Genomic DNA, 20983 nt, shown 5'->3' with positions numbered 1-20983 from the left:
TACACAAAATATGATGTAGGATTCTCCTTGGTTACTAGTTTCAAACCCTCCCGTCTCCTTGGTTGTTAGGACCCTCCCGTCTCCAAATACTGCAGTCAACAGCGCTGAAATTTAGAAAACTAATACTTATCTGAAAAACCACTGTCGCTTGAATCCAACCAGCCGTCTCCTTGGTTGCTTGAACCCAACCAGCCGTCTTGGTTGCTTGAATCCAAACACGTCGTCTTGGTTGCTTGAATCCAAACACGTCGTCTTGGTTGCTTGAATCCAAACACGTCGTTTTGGTCGCCTGAATCCAAACAAGTCTTGTACAAATTTCTATGCACTGAAAAGCAAAAAGAATACCTTACAAAAAGGGCAATACATAAGACATTTAGAATTTTTATGGGTAAACCCTGTGAGATGCTATGGAAAGCTATGCAAATTAATAAAGCTGAACACAACCCAAATGAAAATATTATAAATAACGGAAAACCCATTCAATATCACGTCCACTGCGCTCTCTACCACCAGACTACTTTATGCAATTAAAAAAATCATTCAGGAATGCTCGTCACTCCAAACTGTCGTGAACATCAAATCTGGTAAGAAATATCAAATTACCGGTAAATTAACAAATAAGATTTCCCTAATTGTGGGCCCCACGCCAAACTCAACAGTGGGGCCCCAAATTTATAGATATGTTAGCATGATTCAGTAATATATATTATGGTTGTGAATATATTATATAATGAAATGCTGTGTACACTTGAAAAAAGGTTATATGCTGGCACACTGCACGACAAATTAGTTTCACTGGGCCCCAGATACTGGTGGGCCCTAGGCCAATGGCCTTTTGGTAAATCAGGCCCTGATAATTACACTTGAACATTGCCTGACGGTACTACCTCCGCCAACATTGATGTCCATCCATACTTTTAGGTACCGGTACTGTACCACTAAATACGCTCCTGGTTACGAAAAAGTGCAATAGAAGTATGCCGGGCCATACTAATGTCTTATCCTTTATCTTGAGGTAACTTGAAATAAAGAAGCAGAAAATTAAAAGGTGAACAATCTTCCACACGGAACAAAGGCCTTGGCGAAACCCCAAACAACGATCTATCTATCTATCTATCTATAGCCCGACGCCCTAATCCCACAAAGGGTGGCCGCAGACAAAACGCCTCCAAGTCACTCTGTCACCCACCATTTGACTCCCCTCCCCCCAACTCACCCCCCCCCCTCCCTCATATACCTCTCAACTCCATCCCTCCACCTCATCCTCGGTCTACCCCTCCCTCTCCCTCCCTCCACCTCACCTACATACACCCTCTTAGTCAGTCTTTCATTCTCCATTCTCTCCACATGTCCAAACCACCTCAGTGTATTTCTCCTAATCTTTTCAACCACATCCACATCTACCCCACAACGTTCCTTCACTTCTTCATTCGTCAACCTGTCCCTCCACGTCACTCCACATGCTCCTCTCAAGTAACTCATTTCCACTGCTCTCACTCTTGACTTGTTCCCCTCTTGTAAGGTCCACGCCTCTCTTCCATACGTCAGGGTAGGGATCACAATACCATCATGCAGTGACTTCTTAACTTCCATACTCACCTCCCTATTTCTCATCACTGCTTTCAGTGTACCAACAACCTTTCTTCCCTGCTGTACCCTTTCACGCACTTCATCCCTCAAAGTTCCATCCTTACTCATCACACTACCCAAGTACTTGAATGCACTCACATTCTCCATATCCTCACCATCCAACCTCACTGCACACTCTGTGACTTCATTCCTCTCAAACACCATAACTTTACTTTTGTTTACATTAACTTTCAGCTTCCTCCTCCTACACACTGTCCCAAATTCATTCACCAAACCTTGCAACTCCCATTCATCTTCACTCAACAACACTATCATCAGCAAACAGCAACACCGGAAGCTTCCAAATCTCACCCTCATTCATTAGGGCCACCCCCACATCCACTGCCCTACCTTGCACCTCCTTTACAACCCCATCCATATATATATTAAACAGCCATGGAGACATCACACACCCCTGTTTCAGTCCCACATTGAGATCAAAGAACTCACTCAGCTCACCATCCACTCGCACCGTAGCCCTAGCTCCCTCATACATACTCTTCACAGCACTCAACAATTTCCCCTCCACTCCATATATTCTTAATACCTTCCACATACCTTGCCAATCTATTCTGTCATAAGCTTTCTCCAAGTCCATGAAGGCAGCATACACTTTCCTTCCCTTCTCTAGATACTTCAATAAACATCTTAGAACAAATATCTGATCTACACACCCTTTTCCCTTCCTAAATCCCCCTTGTTCTTCTCCAACTAGCTCCTCTGTCATATGCCTAACCCTATCAATGAGTATTCTACCATATATTTTACCAGTCACACTAAGAAGGCAAATACCCCTATGGTTACCACATACTTCTCTTTCCCCTTTTCCTTTGTACAGAGGAACAATTATACCTGATTTCCAGTCCTCTGGAACCCTTCCCTCTTCCCAAGCCAATCTACACAACTTCCATATCCACTCCACAACAATCTCACCCCCATACCTAAGCATTTCACCACACACTCCATCAATTCCTGGGGCCTTTCCCAGCTTAATCTTCTTCATCGCTTCCACTACTTCCGACCTACTGATCTCTTCCTCCCTCCTCTCATCTCTTCTTCTCCCAGCCATTCCCCAACCACTTATACTCACACTGCTCTCACTCTCTACATTCAACAAATCCTCAAAGTGCTCCTTCCATCTCCTCAATTTCTCTCTCAAACAACGATGCCGGTTAAAATATTCCAGAATACAGTTTAACAACATACATACTAACTTAACAGCGTTTCAATTCTCTACGAGTGCTTGACATATTCCAAGGGAAGTCGAATTATGGATTATAAATAAAATCAAATTGCCGAAAAGGGAATTTATGCTTACCCAAAGCCATAAACATCCCCCCACCAGCTCTGCCCAACTCGAAATGAGCCGGTGATACCTTTCCTCCACCCCCTCCCTCTAGCTCCCCCCCTTTCCTCCCTCCCACCAGCTCCCCCTCCTCTTCCTCCTTCCCTTCTTTTCCGCCCTTCTACTCCATTATGCAGTTTTCGTATCATATGAATTTGTACTGATGTACGGGTATATGTGTGTTTATGTAAGCATCGGCACGTGTATTTTTCCATTTCTCTATAAATTAGCCTCCAGTGGGCCAATGACTGCCTGTACCTTCTCCCTTTTGGAATATGAATACGTACCGTACATATTCATGAATACTAGGTGTGTGTGCGCATATGTATGTAAAGGATTATTTTAATCTGATTCTCAGTCTAATGGAAGTTGGTAGTTTCCCCTAAACCTCCTCCTTTCCGTCCCCTACTTGCTTCCCTCGTCCTTCTCTCCCTCACTCTACTTCCTTCCCTCGTCCTTCTCTCCCTCACTCTACTTCCTTCCCTCCTCTTCCTCCTCTCTGTCCCCCACCTCCTTTCCTCCACCCGCCTTCCCCCTCCACCTCCACTTCTTCCCCTATCCCTTTCCCTCCCCCTTCCTCCTCCACCTCCTCTTCTTCCCCCATCCCTTTCCTTCCCCCTCCTCCTTCCCTCATTTCCCTTTGTTCCTCCTCTCCTCCCTCCCTCCAACTTCTTTCTCTCCACAAAAAGCCGGCAGAAATTCCTTTACCCTCCTTTCCTCCCTCTCTCCTTCTCCACTCCCCCAACCATCCCCCCACTTCTCTCCACAGGGTTCTCCAACATTAAAAAACATAATCTTTATTTCTTTTTTTTACCATAACCTCCCACTGCGGGTGACGTACATATAGGTTTATTCTCACTGATAATAAACAATTACATTCAACTCAGGATGGATTTATTTCAGTGCTTTATTAAGGCTATGTCCTAACACGTTCGGAAATTCAGTAAGAGTAAAATCATAGGGAGCTGGCTAGAATGAAACTGAAATTACCTAGCAGTCTTACTACTACTGCTGCTGCTGCTGCTGCTACGATTTATGCTAAAGTTGCTTTTTCTATACTACTATTATTGTTGTTGCTGTTTCTGCAACTATTTCTGCTGCTGCTTCTATTACTGCTGTAATCTTTGCCACATTAACAAGCTAGGCAAACTATCAGACCATCAAAAAGTGTGGTATCGTACTTCACAAGAACTTGTGGTATTTTCCTCTACCTGAATATCCTTCTGTCCACCATTAAATCCAGTATGCCCCATCAGGAACATAAGGGCCCAAGGCTAGACTACGATACTTAGTACTGAGGGTTAAGGCACATGACCTATTGCTTTTCCCTGAGCGGCACTATCTGAACAATAATCCCAAACCACCCCTCTGAAGGAGACCGTGATCGGTTAAAAAGCCTTAACCCTTTGAAGGCGGCTCTCTGACTTAAAAATTTTTTATTTTCTTTTATAACTTTTTTTTTTTTTAAGATAATGAACACATACGTGCCGAAAAAAAAGTAATTCTTACAAATGATAACAGATTTTGAGGGCAGTCAATACTGCTGACCAACTGGCATCTTAGGGCACTAGGCATTTGGAATACAGTTCATTTATTTCTTAACAGAAACTGATACACTGTAACTGTAATAATCTGTTTACACAGAGAAACTACCTACAGCTTAAAAGGACCAAGATCCATAGTGTAAATGCCCCTTAATAAGTAAAAGAAGTGCACCAGGACTTTGAGTTTGTGACCCATACTGTGGATGGTTGGTTAGCTCTACGGACCACCTATATTTAATTAATTTTTCTAAAATGGATTTGCCACTATAATGCACTGGGAGCTTTTACTACTATCATAGGGATATTTTCTCATGGAAATACTCATAGAAGAACTTCTGGAAGAGGCTTACGCCTCCAGCTCATCTGGCTATCTAAACTCTGACGGTGGATGTGTGTGGTGATTAGAGTTTTATAATCAAATTTCTGCTATTGACTGGCCCAAAATTATTAAGGCGCATTTCAAATTTTGTGACTGAGTCGGCATTAACTACACTCAGCGGCAAATCGTTCCACGTGTTCACTAGATGATTAGGGAATGAAAATTTACTCAGGTTCAGTCTTGTCCAGGGCGCCTTTTTCCATTCTGTATGGGTATTCGTCTCAATACCACAGCCAGCTACCTCAACCAAACAGCCCTAATGGGATAGGAATTTTTAATTTTGGGATAAAATTGCCTGGGAAACACAATAAGCATATTTTCAGGAAAAACTTATGACTAGTTTTGAAACGACGGGGTAAGCGTCGTTCCTGGCTGCGGGTTCCCGGTGGTGAGACGAATACGCATACAACACGGAAATACTGTATGCTTCCGGGACCAACAACTTGGTTACCTTGCAATGAACGTTTTCTACTGCCCCAAAGACCTGGAGTACCTGGAGTCACAGGCATAAGCCTCTTCAGAAAGACATCTGTATCTGAGTATCAGGCCGGCACTTATATTTGCCTTGTTGATTTTGTCAAACGATCACAGAATGTAAGTCGGTCGTCAATGATCACTCCAATATCCTCTTCATCATGAGATTTCATCTACCACTTATTACACATAAAATCGTGCAACAAAGCAGAGTAGCTCTTACCTTGTGTATCAGCTGAAGAATCAAAACAAACACAATGATGACACGAGTGACGAGTCAAGCCACTCCGTTTTCTCTGAAGGATATACCCAAAGTTGTAAGAGAAAACCAAGAGGGGTGACTTAAATATTGAAAAACATCCTTAAAATAAAAAAAATACATAGCTTATGGAGCTAACCACCTGGCATTAGAGGTAAATCACTAGATCATCAGGCTCCTCAAAAACTATGAGACTAATGCACTACATCAGCGTACAGCGCCTTGGTCGCCCTCCATTCACCAGAGGAGTCCAATGAAAGATTGTCTATCTATCTATCTATCTATTGCCAGACGCCTCAATCCCGTCCGGAGTGGCCACAAACAAATGGCCTCCACGTCGCCCTGTCCCCCGCCGTTTCACTGCCCCGCTTCCAACTCACTCCCCCCTCTCTCATATACCTCTCCACTCCCATCCCTCCATCTCATCCTCGGCCTTCCCCTCCCTCTTCCCCCCTCCACCTCACTCACATACACTCTCTTCGTCAGTCTTTCACCCTCCATCCTCTCCATATCGCCAAACCACCTCAGTGTATTCCTTCTAAAGCTTCCTATCACATCCACATCCACACCACAACGCTCCTTTATATTCTCATTTGTCAGCCTGTCTCTCCATGTGACTCCACAGGCTCCTCTTAAATAACTCATTTCCACTGCTCTCACTCTTGACTTGTGTCCTTTCAGCAACGTCCTTCACTTCACTTCCATACGTTAGAGTTGGTATCACAATACTGTCATGTAGTAACTTTTTCACTTCCATGCTCACTTCCCTTCTTCTTATCACTGCTTTCAAGGAACCAGCAACCTTTCTTCCCTGCTGTACCCTTTCAAGCACTTCACCCTCCAAACCTCCATCCTTACTCATCACACTATACCCAAGTACTTAAACGTGCTCACATTTTCCAATTCCTCACCATCCAACCTCGCTGTACATTCGCTGACTTCACCTGTCTCAAAGACCATCACTTTACTCTTCCCTACATTCACCTTTAGATTCCGTTTCTTACACACTCTCCCAAACTCATCCACCAAGCCTTGCAGCTCTCCTTCGTCTTCACTCAACAACACAGTATCATCTGCAAACAACAGTACAGACAATCCCTGAAAGATTGTCAAAATTGTAAAATAAAATACTGTACTGAACCAACTTAAATTTGTACTAAACTATCGTCACTCAATAAATGGATAATATTAATAGGCTAAATTATCGTCACTCAAAATATGGCTAATATTGATAGTAGGCTCCATTCAACATCCTCTCTTCCACCTAGAGGTGGGATGAAGCATCGTATGGTTCAGAAAACAAGATGAAAAAAACATGATAGGTAAAGTACTAACCAACAGCATGCCCCATGAAATGAGCTACATACTAATTCTCTCACCCAGATCCAGGGTTGTCTTTAATTGTGTCAGAGGTTGAGAATAGGGGGTGTGAATGCTAATTCCAGTCCCCTCTCTCCCTTTTTGTCAACAGGGCCACATGGCATACAAGAGAAAATACTCTTCCTCCCCTACCCCATGGATTGGTTATAAAGTTACCACTCAGCACAGTAAATGGTTTCATGGATTTAAAGAAACCACTTAGCTTGTCATTCAGTGTAGTCACATGTAAAAAGTGCTATATCAAGAATGGATAATGGGAATACCCTTTTTTTTTTTTTTTTCCTTAGTGCAAGGAAAAAGAAACTGAAGGCCAAAAGCCCACTTGTTCCTTCATACTTACAATAGATACCTTCACCTACCTGTGTTGTGCTGGAAAGAGAGCCTTCATGTGGTAGTAACTATCTAATAGCCTATGCATAACTGTTCATCCAACCATTCATCATCTAATGATGCACAAAAAGGAAAATTTAAAAACTTACATATGGAAAGAAAACTTTACTGAATACCTATGTACAATATTGCATATTAAAGTGCAGACAGAATTTCAGAATTATAAAACAGTTGAAGTACCAGTATCAAACAGATTATAAATGACATACAGTGATAGTCTGGGATGAGGAAGGGGCTATTCACCAAATTACTAATTCATTAATAGAGTAAAATTCCCTTGCCATAGATGTCCAGTAAATCCTTAATAATATCTTCATAACTTAGTTCTGTTTACTTTTCTAAAATATCCATGTAAAGCAAAGCTGAGAAAATGCATAGTAAAAGACAAGGACTGAATATTTGTACATACTGCTACACAACAGACGTCCATAATGTTCATACATGGTGAAACATGATACACATCTTTTACAACTAATTCATAAAAAGAAAAAATAAATAAATAAAAAAAAGACCATACACAAGTACTACTGTCCCTATCACAGAATGTGTTAGACAGCTGCCTGTGGTGGATGCTGCTCAACATCCAAGTTGTCCTGGAACAAAGTCAGGCACAGGCACAACTGCACGCAGTAATATCTACACAACTTCCTTGAGTCATAATTTTAAACAAAAAGGAATGAAGGTTAAGAACTGATTATTTTCTATCCCTGAACCTTCGTTCTTTTTAAAAAGTTAGTCAAGAAAGGGAATAACTTCCTCAAAATCTTGTGCATAATGAGCCTGGACTGAAACAACTCTCACATGGTGGAGGAATCACTGACTTGGACAAGCAAGATGGTGGCCAGATTTCCCACACAGGCAACACATGTTAAGCACATATAATCATGTAGTTCAGCAAGACACACCCTGCTGACCAGACAACTCTGTGAGCTACAGCCATGCCTGGCATCTCTCCCAGACTCACTGGGCAGGAGCAGAGAACCTCTGGTATAAGAGACAGTACAATCTGTCATCTTGTTCCTACAGCAAATCAACTTCCTAAGGCTAGATCCAAATGACAGAAAGTCAGTATAACTGGACTGTTAAATTATGCAAATACTGTCGGTGCCTTCATCCTGATTACAGTAAACACATCCCTTACAAAACTCTGAGCCTGTTGGAGCTTCTGCACAACAAAAGTAGCAATTGTGCAGCCTTGTATACCAGAGGCCTCTGGAACACAGTAAAATGAGCACTGTTGCTGCCTCACCTGATCTCACTACTGGTTCAGCTGTTACCACACCAAGTTAATATGGTACCATACTTCAAAGTAGGAAAAAAAATGAACAACTCAGAAATACTGGCAGTGATTAATGGAGCACCTAATTTAAGGAGTCACTACATCTACTATACATACAACATATGAAGTTGTGTGTACATAATTAATTAAATTTGAGCTGTAGATCTTGCATATCCAGTATCAGAAGTTCCTTGTATTGGGTATTACGGCATAATGCAGTGGAAGGCAGGATGAACACAATCAGCTTTCACACTTTCTCAGAGTGCTATCTCTCTCGGTCTGGGCTCAGATTACATGAACAAATGTATAATGGACTCCCAGTCATAACTCTGTGTGCAGGAAGAACAAAAGACATGGGAAGTTTCTGCACTCTCTTCTCCTAGTCTTCCTCGGAAAACAAATCAGATATGACAGGGAATTGATCATGTGTGTTTGGTAATCCGATCCCTCATTGATTATGGCACCAAGCTTTTGCCTGGCAGTCAGTGGTTTAAAGATGCTCCTTCATTTACCGCACAGGAACATTCTTGTGTTGCATGGCTGGTGTAATCAGGGGCAGCAACTATGATGCTCAATAAAGGCATTGGTGCCAGTTCTGGATGCTTTGTCCAACACTTTGCTGAGTCAAGTGTTAGTAAGTCCAGGTAGTGTTACAGTTCCTTCATACAAATACATTTGCAACAAGATTAAAATAACTAACTCTACCTATTAATGATGATAATTACAAATCTTTTAAATAGGTAAGTTATTACAATGTATGGCCCTTAACTTCCAAAAAAAATCCATTCTTCATATCTAATATATAATATGACCTACATCCATTCATTCACTTTGTGCCCAACATTCAGAAGAAGCGACATACTAAGTGCAAAGTGCGTCAGTCTTGGCAGAGATCAGCGCTCCAACATGAATCCATGTTAAAAGGAGAAACTGCATCACATTTGTAATATAAAAACATCCAATATCAATTTCCCAGCAAAATTCACAAAAGTTCTAGTCTTTGGCTGGTTGGCTGGGTGAGTGAGTGAGTGAGTGAGTGGGCCATTATGGGGTAACCTGGGGCTGTGGGGTGAGGGCGGTTCCTACAACTGACTACAGGTCGTACTGTAAGTGGCTCTGGAGATTTCCAAACACCTCTTCCTTTGCGATTTATTCTGCACATAACAGCTCAGCATCCTCTTGTATGCTATTACTGCAAACTACTGTATACTGATGCTATGGTGATATAAAAAACAAACAAGGGAGCGCTAGTTGAAAAATGCAAAATAAATCACTCAGGAACAGGTGTTATGAAACCTCCTACAGCACCTAGAATACGGCCCTATATCACTCGGTCCAGGGCTGCAGGCTACCATCGCATCTGCAACACAAACACATCTTCAACCTCAATACCTGTTAAAAGACCATGGCCTTTTCTGTGCACCTTCCATTTGGGGATATCTGTCCTCAAACTGTTTGTCTTTTCCATACAGGCATTCAAGAAACTAATTGCAAAACAGATCAAACTGTTTGCTTTTTTCATACTGCCACTATTGAAATTAACTATAAAAATCTATCAAACTGCCTTTTTCATATCTGTTATAAAGTAACGATAAAAGTCATAACAAAACTGTGGTCAGCAGCTGGCATACAACCATTAGGATGTAAAAAACAGATAAATGTAAAGAGGCACCAATATAAATATACTGTACACAGAGCACCTTGGTCTTCCATAATGAGAATGTGGTGAAGACAATATATTTCAGACATAAACTACACATCATGCAACAAAACAGAGCCTGTGGTCCATTCTAAGAAGAGTGCTTAACGGAAAATAATTTAGTCAAAACAAGAGGGTGAGATACAATAAGAGAGATGAGAGGTATGAATGTTGAGGGTAGAGCTGCATGAAGCAGATTGAAAAAGACTGGGATGAGGTTATACATTGCGACCTCAGGGATAAGGGGCAAAATAGAGAGGCTGCTAGAGATCAAGCGGCGTGAACAGCCACCATTAGGTAACCAAGGCTGACACAGGCAAGCATGTTGGAGCCTTTATAAACAAAACAAAGCAAGACAAAGAATGCTACCAATCAAAATACTACAAAGCATGTAGCACAAGCCACAATTTTGCTTGTTTGTAGTAAGTGGCAAGGAAGAGTTGTCATCTTCATCATCTCAACCCAATTTCTATTAAAAAAAATTATGATAACCAGTTGAGAAATTTTAGTTTAATATTGAAACTGACTGTCATTGCATCTAAGCTTATGTGATTCAAGTTCTACATTAAAAAACATATTATAAAAAAGGGAGATATAAAATCAACAATAACTGACCAATGGGTGTGTGTGTGTGTATGTGTGTGTGCATGTGTTTGTGTGTCTGTGTATAAATGTGGCATGTGGTACTGGGCTGAAGGAATTAAATATCACGACGCAGTTAATACTGTATATGTTGTGAAAGAAGGCTGCATGAACAGATAAGACCTTAAGACACACTCACACAAGATACAAATGAGCACAGAGAAGGGACAACACACTAGACCATGAAGCAATGAGTAATGACTGATGTTGATTATGAATAGTGCCACAACAATGTCAAAAATGATATAGTAAAAGTCCTCTCATTCAGCAGCTGAACTTACAGTATTTCCAGTTTTTTGGCAGTTTTCATAAAGAGTCCCATTATGAAAGCTCTCTGCACTTCCAGCACATATGCTGAGCCAATCGGCCAATTTGGCACTGCTGGCACTAGATCAAGCACTTTTCATTATAATTTAGCACCAATAAACATCAGATTTTCATCAATATCTAGCACATTTTGAAGTCCAATTTTGCACGACTGTTTAAACAGTTCACCTACAGCTTAGCGTGTTTCAAAGTTGAGCTTAGAGCTTTTGAAGATTTCTGCTTGCCGACACTGCATGCGCCGTCGGCCATCATGACTCGTGAGTGTCTGGCTTGGTAAGCGGGACCTTTCAAAAGTTTGGAAACCTTGTCTTGCTATTTTACAGTCATCCTCTCATTCTCATGTTGTGCTATGGCCTCTACTAGTGGGAAGCCTACTGGTGTTGTGAAAAAATGCACCCATGATGTGCTATCACCATGAAGACTGAATTATTGAAAAAATTGAAGGCAGTTGTTCCTAGGAAAAAGATAATGGAAGATTTCTGTGTAAGCTCTTCCACTATATACGATCTTATGAAACAGAAGGCCAATTTAGTGCTTTGGGCTGACCAATAATACTTGCTAGACACTGGGATTGCATTGAGGTGTCCAACCATGATTGCTAGAAACTTTTTGGAAGGTTTTCTTGGTCATTTGACAGTTTCTGCCCTTTCGGCACCTGCTTGGTCCTGAAGATGCCAAATGAGAGAACTTTAAACTGTAAATAAAATGATACAATAACAATAAGTAGTCAATAGTTACAGTTAACAGCAAAGAAACACTAAGATAATCTGTGAGACCCCAGGACAGTGTAGAAGGGGTGATAGCCTACAACAACCTAGGGCACCTTACAAGATGGAACAGTTTAAAGGGAACTAAAATTATAAAAAAAAAAATAGATATATACTGTATAAGACAGTAGAATCTAAATCGTCTAAGACAACTCATAAGATTGGACAATTATCTGAGAAAAGACAATACAGTATAGAAAAAAGAGCAGAGAAAAATCTAGACTCTAAATGATAATCAGACAACTCATCAGACCACACATTATCTGACAATCGACAGAAAAATATAAAATTCTGAAGGAAGCTAATACAAGACACAGCACCTAAAAAAATTAAGACAGTATAGAAAAAAGTAAAAGCAAATAAAACCAAAATGATAACCGGATAACTTACATGACCTGCCATTATTTGAAAACCTACAACTATATGAAAAACTGCTTGAAGAAGCTAGCAGACGATGCTAAAAAAATGCTGCAGGAAATTAATAAAAGACAGACCCTCAAAATACTTGAGGGAACTAATAAGAGATGAATACCAGTAATCAAAATGTTTGAGAAAAATAGAATAAGGTAGAATTTTAAATTCTGGAAGATAAATATAATAATAACAGATTGGTGCTCAAAATGCTGGAGTAAAATTATAGACGGGCATTTAAAATACAGAAGGAGACTAAAGGAAGGCAGATGCTCAATGTGCTTGAGGAAACTAATAAAAGACAGACACTGTGACAATGTACAAGGTGTGATACTGGACAGGTAGCGATGGCATCATGCAACAGACACCCGGGCAGGAGGTCAATACTCGTCCTCGTCGTCATAGCGGGTGGGGAGGCGCATAAAGGCAGGCAGCAGAGGGTACCCCACCGCACAGTTCCGGCTCTTGTGGCCCATGCGTAGCTCACGGACTGCAACAACAATGCTGGAGTTACTGTCATATAACATCACTGGCCCACCCACCCTCTACTCACACTAACAGTACAATGGAAAGTACACTATATCTTATCACAAACCAACTGAAACTATCAGCAAGTATGGCATAATTAATCATAAACCAACTTAAAAAATGAATAATCTATGTTAAGAATAAAATAAGAGATACATATATTTGCATCACAAAATTTCCATACAATGAACAGCTTAAACTACAGGTACATTATCATTGTAAATCACATAAAATACCAGCTTGTGAACAGGTTAATTAATGTTGATATTATATCCTTAAAAGTACTGTACTTACAGTAAAATTTAATGGTCAGTTTTAATGGTTCTGTATATACTTATTTAGAACTGATACTTATAAGAAGTAAACAGTCACTGATATGAAGAAGCAAGCCACAACTAAAGTTACAGAACTGAAGCCGTAGCATTGTCACTGAAGTTAGGTTATTTCATAACCATCTACCATGGGAATACAAAACTACTGTAACTGAACTGTAACATGTAGTTATTCATTAACCCCTTCAGTATGATGCTGTCAACAGCATTTTATTCTTGCTATTGTTAGTAGTAGTAGTAGTAGCAGTGGTTATAATAATAATAGTAATAATAATAATAATAAATAATAATAATAATAATAATAATAATAAACTGATCTTTTGTTTCTCATCTTGGGAGGGGCCTTTTGTAGTGAAAGGGCTAGCAATGGTCTCTTAAATACAGTATCTTTGGTGCTTTTTTTTTTTTTTTTTTTTTTTTTTTTATTAATGCACTACCAGTAGAAGACTTCATTTAGCTTGGGAAGAACTTCTCATAGTGAAAGGGTCAATATTAAATGTATAGGGGATGGGGCAGCAACAAAAATGATACAGGTAATGCCATACAAAGCATAAGACAGAACAAGTAGCTTTTATGGTACAATAATTAATACATAACAAATTATTTTAAGTCTATGCAGCATTCATGGATGGAAATGTTTCTTTATATGTATGAATAACCTACGGTAAATACTGTATATTAAAAAATGTACGATCATGCTAAAACAGCTGAGGTAAAATGAATGGAGGTGATGTGAAAGGTGTCAAGAGAAGAACAGAAAATAGTAGGAGAAAAAAGGTAGCATCAACATTCACATTACAAAAATACTCAGCTGAATGCTCCCCTGCATTCTATATTCATACCACATTCATCATAGGCATAAGTCTGAAGATGCATATGAGGATAAACATTAATATTCAATATTCCTATTTGAAAAATCCTATTAATGAGTCACTTAAATCTGATTTTCTTTTTTTCTGCTACAACCAGAAAATTTCATAACACTACAGAAATTGTCCACAGTGGCAGGGTTTGTAACAGTATTTGTTATCCTTTCCATCCCTGATACCTCTCTCTAAGTTGAATAAAACGATGTAAATGTATCATGAGTAAAAATTACAAATACATCATCAACTGAAAGTGTTATTGTACCTAACCAAATCTCCTACAACAATCTTCTACTCTTTGTTTTAACCTGTTGAATCTGATGAGTAAAAATTTATTATTACTGCTTCTCTAGACATTTTTAGTCAACGTAGGTAAGACCTCTCATAGTGACGGGGTTAATGAAAGCTGTCTCTGACCCCTCAGGCTCAAATAGTCTATCCAAATCTGAATCTGACTGTCATGAAGAAGCTTGCATAAACTCACAAATATATTACTGAATTGAAAGGAAACAATATTCTTTCCCTGCAGATGATGACTCTGAGCTGCATCTCATGCCTAACTGCTCATAAGTCTAAACCTTCTGAAACTGCCCTCAACAATATACTGTAAGTCCATGCTGTAATTCATGGCTCTTGTCCCCAGTCATACAAATATCTCTTAGCTGCCTCCCTATCCCCCCAAAGACGATGGTGTATTGTAGATGATGTGAAACAGCTTCCCAAGACCACAACAAAAATAACAAGTTCTATCTGCATGACATACAAGTCAAATGTAAGAATAAAACAAAGACTGAAGGGTGAAATGAATCCCACCAATGAGCTGGGAAAGTGCGTGTGCGTGCACACATGCACACACACACACACGAGACCAGCCCTCACTTACGTATACAAAAAGGGCAAGTCATCCCTCTTCTCATCCACACTACCCAATGGGCCCTCTGAATCACATGAATTAACAACACACTGGTTATAGAATATGAGGAAGCACGAAGAGGTCCAACTCATTTCCTGTGCCGGTATCCTCCTAAGGTGCCATAACAAACTACAAGGGATTATTGAAATTCTTTTTCTGCTCAGCTAAAACCTATTTTTCTCAATTAGTTACATGTGTTCAAACTGACTGCTACAGTTTATTATTTCCTCCCAGACAGTTACTATGATGCACTCACCAAAGTTCCCTGCTCCATTACCAACACAAAATATCTGTACAACCCACATCTCACACCACATCATACTCATTCACCTCATGGACATCTCTATTGCAAAGCAGACAATCCTTCAACATAACCTCAACAAAAGAGTTTGGGGAGCACTTGGCTGAAACAGCCAGTTTCCTGCAGTCCACAGGGTTAAAGTCCATGAGTCTGAGGTTGCATCAACAACAAAAACAGCAACTTCCTCCCCACTACTCACCTCCTGTGTGGTATCCTTACACATCAGATGTTACAGAATGGCATGGCAGTGCAAGGCAGAGATGCAGTTGATTCAGAAACACGTGGACAAACTCAGCACAAGCTCACTAATACGCTCACAATCAGAGGCACAGCCAGGATTTTGTTATGGGGGGGACTTGAATTTTGATTGTCATTATTCTTAAGACAGCAGTGCAAGGAAAGTATCTTGATTAACACATATGCATCTGGTGTTATGAAGTAAAGAAAGCAACCAAGGAAACAATCACTGATATCTGACTGAAGAAATAAGAATATAAATAATAAACTAAATTACTACCTACTTGTTCAACTTATCCTGTTAAAAGGGTGGGGGTGGTTAAGCCCCTCAGGTGTCTCCTCTTAGCTGTGCCCATGCTCACAACCACCACAGCAAACACAGCTTTTGTGATGACACTACACTCACAATCTCCACAGCAAACATAGCTTTAGAGACAATGCTACATTCACAATCACCACAGCCCACATAGTTTTGGGGATGATAATACACTTACAATCACCACAGTAAACATAGCTTTAGAGACGATGCTACACTCAATCACCATAACACACAGTTTTGGGACTGATAATACACTCACAATCACCACAGTAAACGTAGCTTTTGGGATGATTCTATGAATTTTACCAGCACACTGTAATTACACCACCTCTTTGTGTTATGGCTGTGTCAGAACAAATCAGTGCTGGAGAGGGGCACCTTCATGCACTGGCATTGATATAAATGAGTGGCTTCATTGCTCAATTATACAAATGTCCCTCAACTTCCTCTCTATCTCCCATCAGGAAGATGGTGGACTGCAGGAGAAAGGTAATTTCATTCTGCAGCCCACTAGGTTCACAACCAGATTAGCCTGGTGCCACAACAACAACAACAACAGAAACATAAACAATGACAAGACTTATTCCTCACCCATACTGTGCTCCAATGATGTGAGAGGGTGTGGCTGTTTTCCCTCTCCAAACTGCCTCCATGACCTCCTAATATACTAAATATTAGTGTTGGCCCTTGCTATAACCTCAGCAATTACAGCAGTAACTTTTGTGTTCTTACTCCACAAAGATGAGTTATCTCATAATACGAAGATCTAGCAGTTGCCTGCCCCCCAAAATAAATAAATAAATAAATAGAAAAGTTTAAAAAGCGATAAACAGAGGTAGGCACTAATCCCTTCTATGAGCTTCTTCTTTTAAACTGAACAAAATAACTTGATGGCAGCCAAAATAAAATAAACAAGTAAAACGGAACCAGATACATGTGGGAGCTTCAGGACACTTATATGAGACTCTGCTAAAGTCTTATAATAAAGTCTACAGAAATGTGGCACCTCATTTGTGGGGGGGGGGGAAATCAGTGAATGACAAACAAACAGTATTGCTTCAAGAGATGCTCCCACATCAAAAAATGCATCATACCTACAGCCATGGTACTGCAATAATGATTATTATTACCTAAAATCAATCAACCAATCAATCAATCAAATGATACCATCCATCTATCTATCTACTGCCAGACGTCTCAATCCCGTAATGAGTGGTCACAAATAAATCGTCTCATTGTCGCCTTGTCCCCTGCCATTTTGCTCCCCTGCTCCCAGCTCAAAATATCCCTTCCTCATATACCTCTCCACTCCATCCCTCCATTTCATCCTTGGCCTCCCCCTCCCTCTCCCCCCCTCCACCTCACTCACATACACTCTCCTCATTCGTCTCTCACTCTCCATCCACTCCACATGGCCAAACCACTTCAATGTGTTTCTCCTAATGCTTCCTATCACATCCACATCCACACCACAACGATCCTTCACTTCCTCATTTGTCAGTCTGTCCCTCCATGTGACTCCACATGCTCCTTTCAAATTACTCATTTCCACAGCTCTCACTCTTGACTTCTGTCCCTCCAACAAGGTCCAAACTTCACTTCCATATGCTAGAGTTGGTATCACAATACTGACATGGAGTAACTTTTTCACTTCCATGGTCACTTCCCTGTTTCTTATCACTGCTTTCAAGGAACCAGCAACTTTTCTTCCCTGTTGTACCCTTTCAAGCACTTGACCACCATGTTTCCACTTAAAGGAATCCTTGCATTAAGGCTAACCATGGTAAAGTTGATGTTTTCTACAGACCAGAAGCTAAACCAGCTAATTAATTCCCAACAATTGCTGGAAACTGTTAACAATGGAGAATACAAATGTGCAATCAACTGACAATGTATGAGTCTAAGCATGGACTCTATTTACTTGTGGTTGAATGTTTCCTGCCTAAGTGTGATGACTGTGTGGCTAATTACCAAGCTTGTAGCCACATTTCACTATCACAGCAGTCTCTCCCAGGGCTGATGGTTGCCAGCCATCTATTGCACTGCTTAGTTATAATAATAGATTACAGTATAAATGTCACACTGAGAAGGACTTTCGTAAACTTCATGTAACATGGCTTCCTTCATATCAAAAACACTAAAAAAAATTTATTTTGAAGAAGGCATGATCCAACAAGTTAATACATGCTGTCATAAGCTTAGTGCTTACTTTCCTAGAACTGTCATCTAAACTCAACTCTTCAAATCTGAATAAAGCTGTAAGTAGTCCAAGATTCTTCTGTGTTAATATTAACGGTGAACAGAAAATCTACCTGCATTGTACAAAGCTCAAACAATCCCATTCAGAGGACTTAACTGCAATCATGTCACTCAAAACATCACACTGAGGCTAACATGCAGCACTCAAAATGCAGGGGAGTTAGCATAACTTCATTCATTCATTCATTGCCAGATGCCATGTATCCCAAACGGGGTGGCCAAGGGCTTAGAGTTGTTTTACAGGGAGGGGCACTAATCCTCCACCAACCCCACTTGACACGCAGGAAGAACGTTATGCCAACAGCATCTGGTGTTACTTAATTAGTAAATAAATTTGATTAAATCTTGAAGTGAAAACTGGCAGCAAAATAAGGTTACCCCAAATAAATATAACTCAAGGAGCTCCATTCAACAGTTAAGGCACAATAATAAACTATTAATAAGTGAAGCCACAATTAGAAGTAAATCCAGAACTCTCATACTTTATCAATGTACATTCATGATCCATAGTACCTGCTCCCCTTCTAAACCCACTCCTGGCTGACAGGGGGTCATACCCAGGGTTTTACACAGAATGAAGACTTCTTGTTGGTAATTCAAAGCTTTTCTACTTTACAATCAGCATTAAAGGTCCTGTCGCCTCTCCTGTTTCTTTTTCCATGGTCTATGAAAATCAGTGTGGTAAATTCAAAGCAGCTGACACTGATAACAATGATCTCTAGCCCAATAAAATGATCAGTGTTGGCTGTTATGGATTCACCTCACTGATTTTCAAGGCATGTGGGATGAAAACTATGAGAGATGACTGAACTTCTGATGCTGCCTGTATACTGCATGAGTCATGAACTGTTTACTCTGTTGGTAGATCAGAGCTGTCCTAAACTGCCAAAGTCATGCACTGTTCCTTGTGCAGTCTTACAAAGTTTTGAATTACCACCTTAACCCCTTCACTTTGATGACATATTTTATATTCCATTACTGTGGTAGGTGATGGCGACCATCATCCACTCACTCGATGTAGTGCTGCCTACTTCTTCCTTAGCCTTTATCATTCTTTTTCTGTGCCTGCCCTCCTCTCTTCCTATTTCTCCCATCTTTCCTGTCACTTCTTATTGCTTTTGTTTCATTTACAGGTGACTTTACATTGAGTGACAAGCCAAATGGTTTCCTGTAAGCCAAGAAACCATTTACAACGCCGGGTGGTAACCATGTAACCAAATCATAAGTGCTCCCTATGTGTCAACAAGTGGGTTGGTGGAAGGTTAGTGCCCCTCCCTGCAAAACAAATACCTGTAACTCAAAGTCAAGTGGCCACCCCTTACGGGATTATGGTGTCTGGGAATACAATGACAGATAGATTACTGTGACCACCAGGCGATTTCTTTGAGCTCTAAGGAGACTTTTCAAACTGGAGGAGTTAAATATAGTCCTGTAAACCTCTTCAGTTCTACAAATATGTCCTATATTAAAAAAACAATCATCAATTTTCAACACAAGTCAAATGAAAGAAAATGTCACCAAACTGATGGGGTTAACACTGGACATTAAGGTCCGTATTCTCGCTGGGTAAGGAAGCTCCCTAACACCTCTTCCTCAGTTATTTATTTTTGGATATGGATGGTTAAAGTCCTTTTGTACATTACTTAAGCAGAGGATGGCAATATTAGAATGATTTATATTACGAATATGATGGCAGTAAGGTGTAATAAGCAAAATAAATTGCTTAGGAAATGGTGTTTGGGACCTTCCTCAACCAACAAGAATATGAGCCTTTGTTCTGTTTGAAATCCAGGCTGACTTTCTTCCAAACAGGGGTTGGATTAGAGACTGAACAGAAACTATAGTACAATAGCCTCAAGTCTAAACACAGGCCTAGGGAGGGTGTAAGAGCAGATGGATTAGCAACAAATTAAAACTGGAAACAAAACCATGAAACTGGAAGGTATAGAAAAGGAAACTGTATATGATGTGGCTCAGATCCTAACTGTTATCTACAAGTGCTTTGATGTGATGGCTTGTTTACAAATGATGTACAGGAGGTTTAGAAGGGTACATAACAGTTCCTTCAGTCCTATTATTCCTAAAACAGTGATCTACTGACTGTATAGTAGTGTGAAGGCACTCTAAAATTTATTCACCCAAATTTCTTAGTGTGATTTAGTTTTGAGAATGTAATGATGACAATGATATGCTAAAACTGATTAAGATGTGAAGTACTGAAGTACTATTAACACATGGGACTGCCCCAGTTGTTTTTTTAGAGCTGCTCCTTGTATCGTCTGGACTCTGCAAAATGGCCAGGAGATGCGAAATTATTTTTCCACCAAGCACTCTTGTCTTTGTACCTAAGATACTTTCAAATATTTTTCAGACAGTACCTTCCTACATAAAAAAGTAAAAAAATAATAATAATAAAACAAATTTGAAGCAAAATGACCAGACATTCCCAAGAAAAATAGGGGAACACCAATTTGGCATTTCTGAATCCATGGCAAAAACTAGCTTAACTTCTTAAAAATGTGTTAAAAAGAAAATACAAGTAGTTTCACAGCTCCTATGATATAGGAGTGCACATTAGAAAATGCTCGTGTACAACCAGTATCTGTAATTGTATGAGTGTGCAAAACCATTATAGTACTGTATAGCCAAAATTTGGTGGAAAATTCCTGCCCATATGGCTTGAAAAATTTCCCTACTTGAGGA

The 20983-nt window shown here is 40.1% G+C and overlaps 1 protein-coding gene across 3 annotated transcripts in view; it reads right to left on the bottom strand.

The window, feature by feature from the left end:
• Positions 1-7490: 7490 nt before the first annotated feature.
• The window catches only part of tmod (tropomodulin), a 135420-nt gene continuing 121927 nt past the window's right edge, over positions 7491-20983 (bottom strand). For 2 of the 3 annotated variants that reach the window (XR_013900070.1, XM_080284598.1), the window contains one exon: positions 7491-13015. Coding sequence is in view for 1 of the 3 variants with exons in the window: in XM_080284598.1 (XP_080140724.1) it covers positions 12906-13015 (110 nt within the window). In the remaining 2 variants the exon portion in view is untranslated. The remainder of the gene's footprint in view (positions 13016-20983) is intronic. The other variant, XR_013900072.1, reaches the window with a different exon arrangement.

Source organism: Coenobita brevimanus, chromosome 102, assembly GCF_032717465.1.
Source record: "Coenobita brevimanus isolate Jiangsu-jjx chromosome 102, ASM3271746v2, whole genome shotgun sequence".
In the NCBI taxonomy this organism is placed as follows: domain Eukaryota; kingdom Metazoa; phylum Arthropoda; class Malacostraca; order Decapoda; family Coenobitidae; genus Coenobita; species Coenobita brevimanus.
This window is presented reverse-complemented; position numbering and strand designations above follow the sequence as displayed.